At 38.0% G+C, this 13,952-nt stretch overlaps 1 protein-coding gene across 2 annotated transcripts in view; it reads left to right on the top strand.

Annotated features, from left to right (window-relative positions):
* Window positions 1-7,960, top strand: part of grm1a (glutamate receptor, metabotropic 1a) — an 81,317-nt gene extending 73,357 nt beyond the window's left edge. The window contains exon 9 of one of the 2 annotated variants that reach the window (XM_061900572.1): window positions 4,262-7,960. In XM_061900572.1, coding sequence (XP_061756556.1) covers window positions 4,262-4,952 — 691 coding nt within the window. In that variant the 3' untranslated portion in view covers window positions 4,953-7,960. The remainder of the gene's footprint in view (window positions 1-4,261) is intronic. The other variant, XM_061900573.1, reaches the window with a different exon arrangement.
* The last annotated feature ends 5,992 nt before the right edge of the window (window positions 7,961-13,952 follow it).

The following is a 13,952-nucleotide window of genomic DNA, read 5'->3' on the forward strand; positions in this document are numbered from 1 at the left end:
GCTTTCGTCTGCTCCAATGTTTCACTCTCTCTTTGTGCTTGCTTCTATAGGTATAAGTAGTTCATCCTCTGAATATTCAGGTTCGAAAAGATAAGGTTGTGAATCCTCTTTTGTTCAATCATAGCTATCTCCGTTGTCTGTTACCAAGTATGCCATGATTAGAACACACTTGTGTTGGTTTCCGGTAGTAGGAACACACATTTGTTGAATATTTTACGTATTTCATATTGTTATGTCACTACATTATATAAGTACTAGCAGTGTGTACAAAACAGGTTGATGGACGGTTTTGAAGTTGTTTTTGAAGACTTTGGAGGCTACGATGACTTAAGAATGGTAACATTAACCAAATTTTGCAAATATTTTTTTAGTCATCATTAGAATCCTAAAAACCTCCCAAAAATGTGTGTTCTTGGCTGTCATAATGATTGTGAATGATTGTCAAAATTTTGAGAAAGTGCAGTTCCCCTTTAGTACTTAGGGCCTCCATCCATCCATCCATTTTCTACCGCTTATTCCCTTTCGGGGTCGCGGGGGGCGCTGGCGCCTATCTCAGCTACAATCGGGCGTAAGGCAGGGTACACCCTGGACAAGTCGCCACCTCGTCGCAGGGCTAACACAGATAGAAAGACAACATTCACACTCACATTCACACACTAGGGCCAATTTAGTGTTGCCAATCAACCTATCCCCAGGTGGGCCTGATTTACTAAATGTTTGTGTTTTACTAAAACACGTGCAAACCTGATAGCACACGCAAAGCTGATCTACAAGACGTGTGCAAAATGGATTGCGTCTCTGAAGTGAGCAGACTAAGGTGTGCAATCCATTTTGCGTCTTTGTCTTGAGTAATATGCAAAATATATGCTAATCATCAAAACGCTCACAATACTGGGGGGAGAAGATGCAAACATATTATACAGCACGTGCAAATGGGATTGATCAACACTCATCACCGTTCTGCGAGCACTATTCAGCTTTTTTTTTTAGCATGTATGAAAAGTATGTGCAAACTGACAGTTACATACACAGGATATATGGATGTCAACAAATTTGGACTGTTAGGAAATAAATATTAGACATATCGTCCATTTAGCAATTTCTTTTTATAATTCCTAACTGCTGAACTAAAACTTATTCAAGTGATGGGTTATTGTGTCTGTTGGCATTTTATTTTTAAGTGTCAGTTTTTTTAGTTAAGAAATATTTCTCCTATATGAAAATATGTCTTTTATTATGCATTTTCTGTCTTTGAGTCATTTCAGACGCACGTAATGCGCTGCGGGAATGTGATCCAGAGCCTCATGCACAGAATTGTGTGTTAAAAATGTTTCTGTTGTCGAGTTTGCGATTCATAAAAGTGTTTTCAGATTTAGATTATAGATACTGCTCGTCCAAAACATCGCGCATAGGTAGGAGCAGCCTTTTATAATTGTATACTGCATGCTGGTTGGCTTAGGAGCTGACTACAACAAATGTATTTGAAGCATTATGTTGTCATATAGCAGGGGTCTCAAACTCAATTTACGATCTTTCCGGAAAACACCCGAATATCAGTGCCCTTCCGGACAATCTCTCGGGGTAATCATTCTGTCGGTTTTCACCCGGACAACAATATTAAGGGCGTGCCGTGATGACACTGCCTTTAGCCTCCTCTACAACAGTGGTTCTCAAATGGGGGTGCGCGTACCCCTGGGGGTACTTGAAGGTATGCCAAGGTGTACGTGAGATTTTTTTTAAATATTCTAAAAATAGCAACAATTCAAAAAATCCTTTATAAATATATTTATTGAATATTACTTCAACAAAATATGGATGTAAGTTCATAAACTGTGAGAAGAAATGCAACAATGCAATATTCAGTGTTGACAGCTAGATTTTTTGTGGACACGTTCCATAGATATTGATGTTAAAGATGTTTTTTTTTGTTTGTTTTTTTAATGAAGAAATGTTTAGAATTAGGGCTTCACTGTGGCAGAGGGGTTAGTGCGTCTGCCTCACAATACGAAGTTCCTGCAGTCCTGGGTTCAAATCCAGGCTCGGAATCTTTCTGTGTGGAGTTTGCATGTTCTCCCCGTGAATGCGTGGGTTCCCTCCGGGTACTCCGGCTTCCTCCCACTTCCAAAGACATGCACCTGGGGATAGGTTAATTGGCAACACTAAATTGGCCTTAGTGTGTGAATGTGAGTGTGAATGTTGTCTGTCTATCTGTGTTGGCCCTGCGATGAGGTGGCGACTTGTCCAGGGTGTACCCTGCCTTCCGCCCGATTGTAGCTGAGATAGGCGCCAGCGCCCCCCGCGACCCCGAAAGGGAATAAGCGGTAGAAAATGGATGGATGGATGTTTAGAATTAAGTTCATGAATCCGGATGGATCTCTATTACAATCCCCAAAGAGGGCACTTTAAGTTGATGATTACTTCTGTGTAGAAATCCATCCATCCATATTCTACCGCTTATTCCATTTGGGGTCGCGGGGCACTTAAGCTTGAGATCAACGCGCTGCAATAAATAGTTTGTCTGCGTCTAGCGCTTATAATAACAATATCACTAATACTTAGTTAATAGTCAAGTCATTTACACTCACATCCACACAATAGTGAAGTCACGAAATGTAAATGGCTTATTGTCAGCGTTTTTGTTTTTCTAATTGGGTTTTACCGGCGGAATATCTCATTGGCTCCGCTGTAATCTACGTTTATTTATAAGTTAGAATGCATTTGAAACAAATCCATCGGCCGTCATGTCTCTCAGAATAATTGTGCAAAATTCCAAAAACAAGTGTGGTTCCCCTTTAAATAAGGCGGTCTGCACCACTTAGTACAGTGGTTCTCAACCTTTTTTCGGTGATGTACCCCCTGTGAAAATTGTTTTAATTTAAGTACCCCCTAATCAGAGCAAAGCATTTTTGGTTGAAAAAAAGAGATAAAGAAGTAAAATACAGCACTATGTCATCAGTTTCTGATTTATTAAATTGTATAACAGTGCAAAATATTGCTCATTTGTAGTGGTCTTTCTTGAACTATTTGGAAAAAAAGATATAAAAATAACTAAAAACTTGTTGAAAAATAAACAAGTGATTCAATTATAAATAACGATTTCTACACATAGAAGTAATCATCAACTTAAAGTGCCCTCTTTGGGGATTGTAATAGAGATCCATCTGGATTCATGAACTTAATTCTAAACATTTCTTCACAAAAAAGTTAATCTTTAACATCAATATTTATGGAACATGTCCACGAAAAATCTAGCTGTCAACACTGATTATTGCATTGTTGCATTTTTTTTTTCACAGTTTATGAACTTGCATTTATATTTTGTTGAAGTAATATTCAATAAATATATTTATAAAGGATTTTTTGAATTTTTGCTATTTTTAGAATATTTAAAAAAAATCTCACTTACCCTTTGGCATACCTTCAAGTACCCCCAGGGGTACGCATACCCCCATTCAAGAACCACTGACTTAGTAGATCACATAAAACACGATTGAATAACACACGCTATTTTATTGTTTGCACAAGCTGTTTAGGTATTTAGATCTTAGTAAATCAGGCCCTGAGTGTTTTGGTGTTTTCACATTGTAATAGGATCAGAGGTTATTTTACACTTGAATAATGAATGCTCGTAGATTGATGCCTTGAAGAGACTATTTCTAACAAATCAGATGTCAGTCAGTGTGGCCGATTGTGTTCGACCTAAGAGGTTCCACTCTGCTAGTGGTTAGCTTTGTCAGATACTTTATTTACATCAGTAATTGTAATCAGTAAAAGTGTTACTTTTTTGGTTTGGCTGCTGGCTAAATGTTGTCTCCAAGACGGAGATGGAGCCCTTCCCCCTCCCCTCCCTGCCGCTTTTGATTTAACCTGAATTAACCTCATATTTAACTTTTCTCAGCATGAACGCCCTCTGCCTTCCCCCAACTAATCACATTAGCGCCACTCCAAGAACATTCCGCACCAAAAAAAAAAAACCCTGTGGTGTTTTCTGGCCGCAGTCGCCAGTTAGTTCATGTAGCAAAGTGCATGTGTCCTCTTTATTGTAATGGGCCGCGCAAACAAGCTGGTGTTTTCGGAGGCAACGGGAAGATCATAATGTTGTAACGCAGCACATTATGAGTCATCACGTGTTTGGCGGTCAAAGCTGCTGAATGTCAAGTCATGTGTGTGGGTCACGTCGCCATTGCTGCTGCTTTTTCTGCTTTTGGACGTGCGCCCGCCTTTCCCCAGATGGTAACTTGAGTCTTTGTCTCGTTCGTAGTTCTAATGGCAAGTCTGTGTCATGGTCTGAATCAGGTGCAAGACACCCTCCTCCCAAGGGGGGGAATGTGTGGCACAGACTGTCTGTGCATGTGAGGAAACAGGAAGCCGGCTTGAATCAGACGGCGGTCATCAGGCCCCTAACTAACACCCCCGACCCCCACAGTTGTGAGCCCTCCCCCCGCGACCTTGGCACAGACCCTCGCCCCCCTCGAGAAACGCCACACGTCAGGCCCCCGCCCGACCCCCTGGAGGAAGACGACAAGGGGCGCCCCTTTTACGCTGACCCCGGAGAAGGGGCGCAAGGGCCGGCTTCTTATTTGCTCCCGCGCACTCAGGGGCCCCTGGTGGAAACACACTGCTCCCACGTCCCTGCACGCATTGAGCCTGCCAATGAGCCTTTGAGCTCAACACAGCCTCCTTTGGCCCCAAAAGGGCGACCATTTGAGGAATCCAACTACGAGGAGCTGAACCTTTTGCACGAATACATTTACGACGCCAAGGAGGAACGGGCCAGGGGCTTACCTCGCAACATGGAGGACACACTTGCTCTGTCCCCACCCTCCCCCTTCAGAGACTCCGTGTGTTCAGAGGAGTCCACCCCCGAGTCCCCCACCCTGGAGTCCATGCTCGGGGGTCCCAACACCGCTAACATCCTCCGAGACTTTGCACACAGCTCCTCAACACTGTGAGAAGCAAAAAAAAAAAAAAAAAGCACACTTTCTGTTTTACTTTTATTTCTTCTATTTCTTTCATTCTTTGCTTGCTCGTGTTTTTAGTTACGGCTCCGTTAAAAGTCAGCACACAGCCTAACAACAACGACTGTGCCAAAAGTCAGCAGCTCTCATGCCAAGTTCTCTTGCAGGATCACACAAAGGTTTACGGACACCACGAGGTCTGATCTTGATCGCATACTGTAGTAAAACTTGTAATTAGGACGCTTACAACAAACTCAACAAAGGTTTCCGCCCAGGCCAGGGAAATTACAAAACCCAAAACCAGTGAAGTTGGCACGTTGTGTAAATCGTAAATAAAAACAGAATACAATGATTTCCAAATCATTTTCAACTTATATTCACTTGAATAGACTGCAAAGACAAGATATTTCATGTTAGAGACTGAGAAACTTTTTTTTGTTGCAGATAATCATTAACTTAGAATTTAATGGCAGCAACATGTTGTACCATTGTGTTACTTGGACTTTCTTTTTAACAACACTCATTAAATGTTTGGGAACTGAGGAGACCAATTTTTGAAGCTGGAATTCTTTCCCATTCTTGCTTGATGTACAGCTTAAGTTGTTTAACAGTCCGGCGTCTCTGTTGTGGTATTTTAGGCTTCATATTGCGCCACACATTTTCAATGGGAGACAGGTCTGGACTACAGTCAGGCCAGTCTAGTACCTGCACTCTTTTACTATGAAGCCACGCTGTTGTAACACGTGGCTTGTCATTGTCTTGCTGAAATAAGCTGGAGCATCCATGATAACGTTGCTTGGATGGCAGCATATGTTGCTCCAAAATCTGTATGTACCTTTCTGCATTAATGGTGCCTTCACAGATGTGTAAGTTACCCATGCCTTGGGCACTAATACACCCCTCATACCATCACAGATGCTGGCTTTTGAACTTTTGAACCTAGAACAATCCGGATGGTTCTTTTCGTCTTTGTTCCGGAGGATACAAAATCCACAGTTTCCAAAAACAATTGGAAATCTGGACTTGTCAGACCACTGAACATTTTTCCTCTTTGCTTCAGTCCATCTCAGGTCCAGCGAAGCCTGGGGCGTTTCTGGGTGTTGATGATAAATGGCTTTGGCTTTGCAGAGTAGAGTTTTAACTTGCACTTACATTTATAGCGATGAACTGTAGTTACTGACAGTGGTTTTCTGAAGTGTTCCTGAGCCCACATGATGATATCCTTGACACACTGATATCGCTTTTTGATGCAGTACCGCCTGAAGGATCGAAAGTCCATAATATCATCGCTTACGTGCAGTGATTTCTCCTGATTCTCTGAAACTTTTGATGACATTCCGGACCGTAGATGAGTGTTTGATGAGCACTCCTCAAATTTCTCAAGTCTTTTTTGCCACTTGTGCCAGCTTTTTTTTTTAAATGTTGCAGGCATCAAATTCCAAATGAGCTAATATTTGCAAAAAATAACAAAGTTTTCCAGTTCGAACGTAAAGTATCTTGTCTTTGAAGTCCATTCAATTGAACATAGGTTGAAAAAGATTTGCAAATCTTTGTATTCTGTTTTTATTTACGATTCACACAACATGCCAACTTTACTGGTTTTGGGTTTTGTACAATTTTGGTAAACATCTGGATAAAATCCACAAAACACAGAGTAACTGCTTGGCAGCAGACACATAACTCAATGATTTGTCACTATTTTACAGTTGTGTTATGATATTTGCTTATATCGTTTAGTTACTCAGTTGCAGAGAGTGCCAGGTCTCTATTAAGGGTAAAGCATTTGTTATCCAGAGGAAAACGCTTTTTTCCACCCCAATATTTCAGTCCAGTGTATGTATTTATTTGTGGGAAGAATATAAAATTAAAATAAGATGAAACAATATATGGTGCAGTAATACAATTAAAACATATATATATAAGGCATTTTCCAGTGATTAATTGAGGTGTGGCTTCTATTAGTAATGTGGCCAGTATTTGAGGAAATACTGCATGCTCATAGTAAGATTGCTAAATATGACACATCTAATTGTGGCCTAGGACTTTAACACTTTTCTGTTAAAGAAGAAAATCACTGAGGAAAAAATAGATGTAGAATGAAAACCAAAACCTTCTAAAACGTTGTTGATATTTGAAAAACAACACATATAAAAGCTTAAAAAGTTTGTCCCAGTTTTGTATCGCTTGACAAATCGCACAAACCAGTCTGGAGGATATTTTGTTCCTTTTTTTGCCTTTTTGAAATGTATTTATTTTCAAACACCGCGCTAGCTGCCCCTCATTGCAATTCAAACACCAAGCGATGATTTTAGTTTCAACAAAAGAAAAAGTTAGCAGGTTGAATGCTAGTTCTGCTGTGTTTCTCTGCGCTGTATGTAGACATGACGTGCCAAATTCCAGTTGTTTGTGCGTCCACAAGAATACGAGCATGGGAGGACAAACGCTACAGTAATCTGGGGTATTTTTCCTCATCTTTTCTGCTGTGTCACTGTAACGCAAAAAAAGACCGAAAAAAAAAAATCAAAAAAAAAAAAAAAACACAGTACTTGTACTTTGTATTACTGTTAAACCATCTCTTTTTTTTCACACAGGTGGTATGTTTGTAATACGGATAAATGTTTCTATATTTAGAATGTCGACAGTCAAAGAAAAACAAAAAACGTTTTTACATTTTGTCTTGTGTTTGCTTTTCTGGAGGGGCTAACTTTTAAGCTGACTTGTTTAAAGTAACCAATGACTAGTTGCTTCTTGTTATGACATATATTTAATTCTACTTTTCTCAGTTAGAATGCACATTATTTCCAAGTATAAGACTATATACAGTACATAGTGCCAGTGTATTGAATTTCCAAATGTTTATCATGGTAGATTTTGTTCGATGATTTACAGCTGATGTAAAAAAGTAACAGGGTGCCATGTCGAACAAGCATAAAACGAAACAGGCCTTTATGTTTAAGTTGAACGGGGCTGTCCAATAAAACAACCTTTATACTGAAAAGTCATGCAGGTTCCATTTGCTTGTCATTGGACACTAGAATAGGTACACATACTGTATGCTTTCATCCAACAGGAAACAGTTTTCCTTGATAACGAATCATACTCAATGCTGTCAACGATGTGTTTATCATTGTGATGTACAATTGCAGTACATCATACTCATAGCTCCTTATAATATTTCACTTAGATTTGATAACTACATGACTAATTAGCTCCCCTCAAACCTTAAAATTAAACATAATCAAGTAACTAATCTTAAATTACATTCTTAAGTATCCATCCATCCATTTCTACCGCTTATTCCTTTTTGGGGTCGCGGGGGGCGCTGGCGCCTATCTCAGCTACAATCTTAAGTAATTATTCTTTAAACCTTGACATTAAAGTACATTGCTAAGTAATTAGTCTTCAAGCATTGACATTAAACTACATGACTAAGTACACTTTGACATTGAATTGCGTCACTAAATACTCTCCAACTTTGATAACACATGACTAACCTATTCTTTAAACCTACATGACTAACTAACCTAGTTTTCAGCACCAATGTTAAATCAAATGACCAAATAACTTAATGTCAACTTTAACATTAAACTACAGGCTTAACTAGTCTCCGACATTGAAATTAAACTGTCTAAATAGTCAATTTAACTCCAACTACATGACCAACTAATCTTCAACTTTGTCATTAAACTGCATGACTAACTAGTCTTTTACTTTGACATTGAATTACATCTCGAAATACTCTCAAACGTTGATAACACATGTATATCCTATTATTTATCTCTAATGTTGAGCTACAAGACTAACTAACCTAGTTTTCAGCACCAATGTTAAATTAAATGACCAAATAACTTAATGTCAACTTTGACATTAAACCACATGCCTAACTAGTCTCCGAAATTGAAATTAAACTGTGTCTAAATAGTCTATTTAACCCCAACTACATGACCAGCTAATCTTCAACTTTGTCATTAAACTGCATGACTAACTCGTCTTTTACGTTGACATTAAATTACATCACTAAATACATGTATATCCTATTATTTATCTCTAATGTTGAGCTACAAACTAAACTTAATGTCAACTTTGACATTAAACTTCAGGCCTAACTAGTCCTTGAAATTGAAATTAAACTGTGTCTAAATAGTCAATTTAACCCCAACTACATGACCAGCTAATCTTCAACTTTGTCATTAAACTGCATAACTAACAAGTCTTTTACTTTTGACATTAAATTACATCACTAAATACTCTCAAACGTTGATAACACATGTATATCCTATTATTTATCTCTAATGTTGAGCTACAAGACTAACTAACCTAGTTTTCAACACAAATGTTAAACTAAATGGCCAACAAAATCTAGTTTTTAACCCCAACTGCCACCCCAACTCACTAGTGTTCAACATTGTCATTAAACTACATGACTTACAAGTCTTTGACTTTGATATTGAATTACATTAATTATTACTCTTCAACTTGCATAACACATGATTAACCTATTCTTTAAACCTAATGTTGAGCTATAGGAATACCTAACCTAGTTTTCAACACCGATGTTAAACAAAATGACGGACTAACTTAATGTCAACTTTGACATTAAACTGCATGACTAACTAGACTTTGACATTAAATTACATCACTAAATACTCTCCAACATTGATAACACATGACTAACCTATTCTTTAAACCTACATGACTAACTAACCTATTTTTCAACACCAATTTTAAACTAAATGACCAACTAACTCAATGTCAACTTTGACATTAAACAACGTGACTATCTAGTCTCCGAAATTGAAATTAAACGGTTTCTAAATAGTCTATTTAACCCCAAGTACATGGCCAGCTAAGTACTCTTCAACTTTGTCAATAAACTGCATGACTAACTAGTCTTTTACTTTGACATTAAATATCACTAAATACTCTTAAATGTTGATAACACATGTATATCCTATTCTTTAACTCTAATGTTGAGCTACAAGACTAAGTAACCTAGTTTTCAACACGAATGTTAAACTAAATGGCCAACAAAATTTAGTATTCAACCCCAACTACCACACCAGGTCACTAGTCTTCAACATTGTCATTAAACTACCTGACTAACTAGTCTTTGACTTTGATACTGAATTATATTACTTAATACTCTTCAGCTTTGATAACACATGACTAACCTATTTGTTAAAGTTAATGTTAAGCAACATGACTAACTAACTTAGTTTTCAACACCAACGTTAAACGAAATGACCAATTAACTTAATGTCAAATTTGACATAAACTACATGACTAACTAGTCTCCAACAAACACCAACTTAAACTGTGTCTAAAAAAATCTAGTATTAACCCCAAACACATGACCAGCTAACTAGTCTTCAACTTTGTCATTAAACTACATGACTAGCTAGTCTTTTACTTTGTCATTAAATTACATCAAGAAATACTCTTTAACTGTGATAACATGACTATCCTATTCTTTAACCCTAATGTTGAGCTACATGACTAACTAACCTAGATTTCAACACGAATATTAAACTAAATAATCTAGTATTTAACCCCAGCTACCACACCAGCTCACTAGTCTTCCACTTTGTCATTAAACTACATGACTAACTAGTCTTTTACTTTGACATTCCATTACATCACAAAATACTGTGATAACATGACTATCATATTCTTTAACGCTAATGTTGGTCTACATGGCTAACTAACATAGTTTTCAACACGAATGTTAAACCTAAATAACATAGTATTCAACCCACACGAATGTTGAACTAAATGGCCAACAAAATCTAGTATTCAAGCCCAAATACCACACCAGCTCACTAGTCTTCAACATTGTCATTAAACTACATGACTAACTAGTCTTTGACTTCGATATTGCATTATATTAATTAATACCCTTCAGCTTTGATAACACATGACTAACCTATTTGTTAAAGTTAATGTTAAGCAACATGACTAACTAACTTATTTTTACAACACCAATGTTAAACTAAATGACTAACTAACTTAATGTCAACTTTGACATTAAACTACATGACTAACTAGTCTCCAACAAACACCAACTTAAACTGTGTCTAAAAAAATCTAGTTTTAACCCCAAATACATGGCCAGCTAACAAGTCTTCAACTTTGTCATTAAACTACATGACTAACTAGTCTTTTACTTTGTCATTAAATTACATCACGAAATACTCTTTAACTGTGATAACATGACTATCCTATTCTTTCACCCTAATGTTGAGCTACATGACTAACTAACCTAGTTTTCAACACGAATGTTAAACTAAGTAATCTAGTATTTAACCCCAACTACCACACCAGCTCACTAGTCTTCAACGCTGTCATTAAACTACATGACTAAGTAGTCTTTTACTTTGACATTACATTACATCACGAAATACTGTGATAACATGACTATCATATTCTTTAACCCTAATGTTGAGCTACATGACTAACTAATCAAGTTTTTAACACAAATGTTAAACCTAAATGATCTAGTATTCAATCCCAACTACCACACCAGCTCACTAGTCTTTAACTTTAACTTTAACTACATGACTATCAAACTAGTCTACAAACCTTGACATTGACCTACTTGACTACCTAATCTACTGTTCAACTTTATTGGTAAACTACATGACTAACTAACTGCTATTTAACTTTGACATTGAACTACATAGCCAACTACCAAATGTTAAACTTTGGCATCAAACTACTTATTTAAACACCAATGTTAAACTCAATGACAACTAACTTAATGTCAACTTTGATATTAAACTACATGAGTAACTAGTCGCCAACACTGAAATTAAACTGTGTCTAAATAATGTAGTATTCAACCCCAACTCCATGACCAGGTAACTAGTCTTAAACTTTGTCATTAAACTACATGACTAACTAGACATTGACATTAAATTACATCCCTGAATACTCTTTAACTTTGATGACACATGATTAGCCTATTATTTACCCCAAATGTTAAACTACATGACTAACTAACCTAGTTTTCAACACAAATGTTAAACTAAATGACCAACAAAATAATCTATTATTCAACCCCAACTACCACAACAGCTCACTAGTCTTCAATGTAGTCATTAAACTACATGACTAACTAGTCTTTGACTTTGACATTGAATTACATTACGAAATACTCTTTATCTTTGAATACACATGACTAACCTATTATTTAAACCGAGTGTTGAACTACATGAATAACTAACCTAGTTTTCAACACCAGTGTTAAACTAAATTACCAACTAACTTAATGTCAACATTTACATTAAACTAAAAACATAACTAGTCTCCAACATTGAAATTTAACTGTCTAAATAGTCTAGTATTTAACCCCAACTACATGACCAGCTAACTGGTCTTCCACTTTGTCATTAAACTACATGACTAACTACTATTTTACTTTGACAATTACATTACAAAATACTCTTTAATCTTGATGACACATGACTATACCATTATTGGACCCTAATGTTGAGCTCCATGACTAACTAACCCCGTTTTCAACACGAACGTTAAACTAAATAATATAGTATTTAACCCTGACTACCACACCAGTTCACTAGTCTTCAACTTTGTCATTAAACTACATGACTAACACATTAGTCTACAAACCTTGACATTGAACTGCATGACTACCTAATCTACTCTTCAACTGTATTGGTAAACTACATGACTAACTCTTCAACTTTGACATTGAACTACATAGCCAACTAACAAGTCTTAAACTTTGGCATTAAACTACTTCACTAGTCTCAAAAGCTTGACTAAGCTTGATCACCTAACCTTGTATTCAACCCTAAATTTGATCTACATGACCAACCTGGGGGCTTCACGGTGGCAGAGGGGTTAGTGCGTCTGCCTCACAATACGAAGGTCCTGCAGTCCTGGGTTCAAATCCAGGCTCGGGATCTTTCTGTGTGGAGTTTGCATGTTCTCCCCGTGAATGCGTGGGTTCCCTCCGGGTACTCCGGCTTCCTCCCACTTCCAAAGACATGCACCTGGGGATAGGTTGATTGGCAACACTAAATTGGCCCTAGTGTGTGAATGTCGTCTGTTTATCTGTGTTGGCCCTGCGATGAGGTGACGACTTGTCCAGGGTGTACCCCGCCTTCCGCCCGATTGTAGCTGAGATAGGCGCCAGCGCCCCCCGCGACCCCAAAAGGGAATAAGCGGTAGAAAATGGATGGATGGATGACCAACCTGTCTTTAACTTTGTCATTTAACTATATAACAAAAACCTTTCCAAACCCTGTCATTTGACTATATGACTTACTAACGTAATAATTAACCCAAATGTTAAACTACTTGACCAACTATGTTTTAACTTTATAATTTAACTAGATAATTAAGTGTCCCGGGCTTCACGGTGGCAGAGGGGTTAGTGCGTCTGCTTCACAATACGAAGGTCCTGCAGTCCTGGGTTCAAATCCAGGCTCGGGATCTTTCTGTGTGGAGTTTGCATGTTCTCCCCGTGAATGCGTGGGTTCCCTCCGGGTACTCCGGCTTCCTCCCACTTCCAAAGACATGCACCTGGGGATAGGTTGATTGGCAACACTAAATTGGCCCTAGGGTGTGAATGTGAGTGTGAATGTTGTCTGTCTATCTGTGTTGGCCCTGCGATGAGGTGGCGACTTGTCCAAGGTGTACCCCGCCTTCCGCCCGATTGTAGCTGAGATAGGCGCCAGCGCCCCCCGCGACCCCAAAAAGGGAATAAGCGGTAGAAAATGGATGGATGGAATTAAGTGTCCCCAAACCTTTATATTAAACTATGTGACTAACTGAGCTAGTTTTAGACCTTAATGTTAAACTCCATAATGAACCATCGAAGTATTGTTCAACTTTGTCATGCAACTATGTGACTAAATAACCTATAGTCTCGACCCCTAATGTTAAACCACACGACCTAACGAACAAGTTTTTAACTTTAGCATTAAACACATGTACACGACTAACTCACTCGTCTCTAAACCTTGACAT

The sequence above is a fragment of the Nerophis ophidion genome, linkage group LG05, assembly GCF_033978795.1.
Source record: "Nerophis ophidion isolate RoL-2023_Sa linkage group LG05, RoL_Noph_v1.0, whole genome shotgun sequence".
In the NCBI taxonomy this organism is placed as follows: domain Eukaryota; kingdom Metazoa; phylum Chordata; class Actinopteri; order Syngnathiformes; family Syngnathidae; genus Nerophis; species Nerophis ophidion.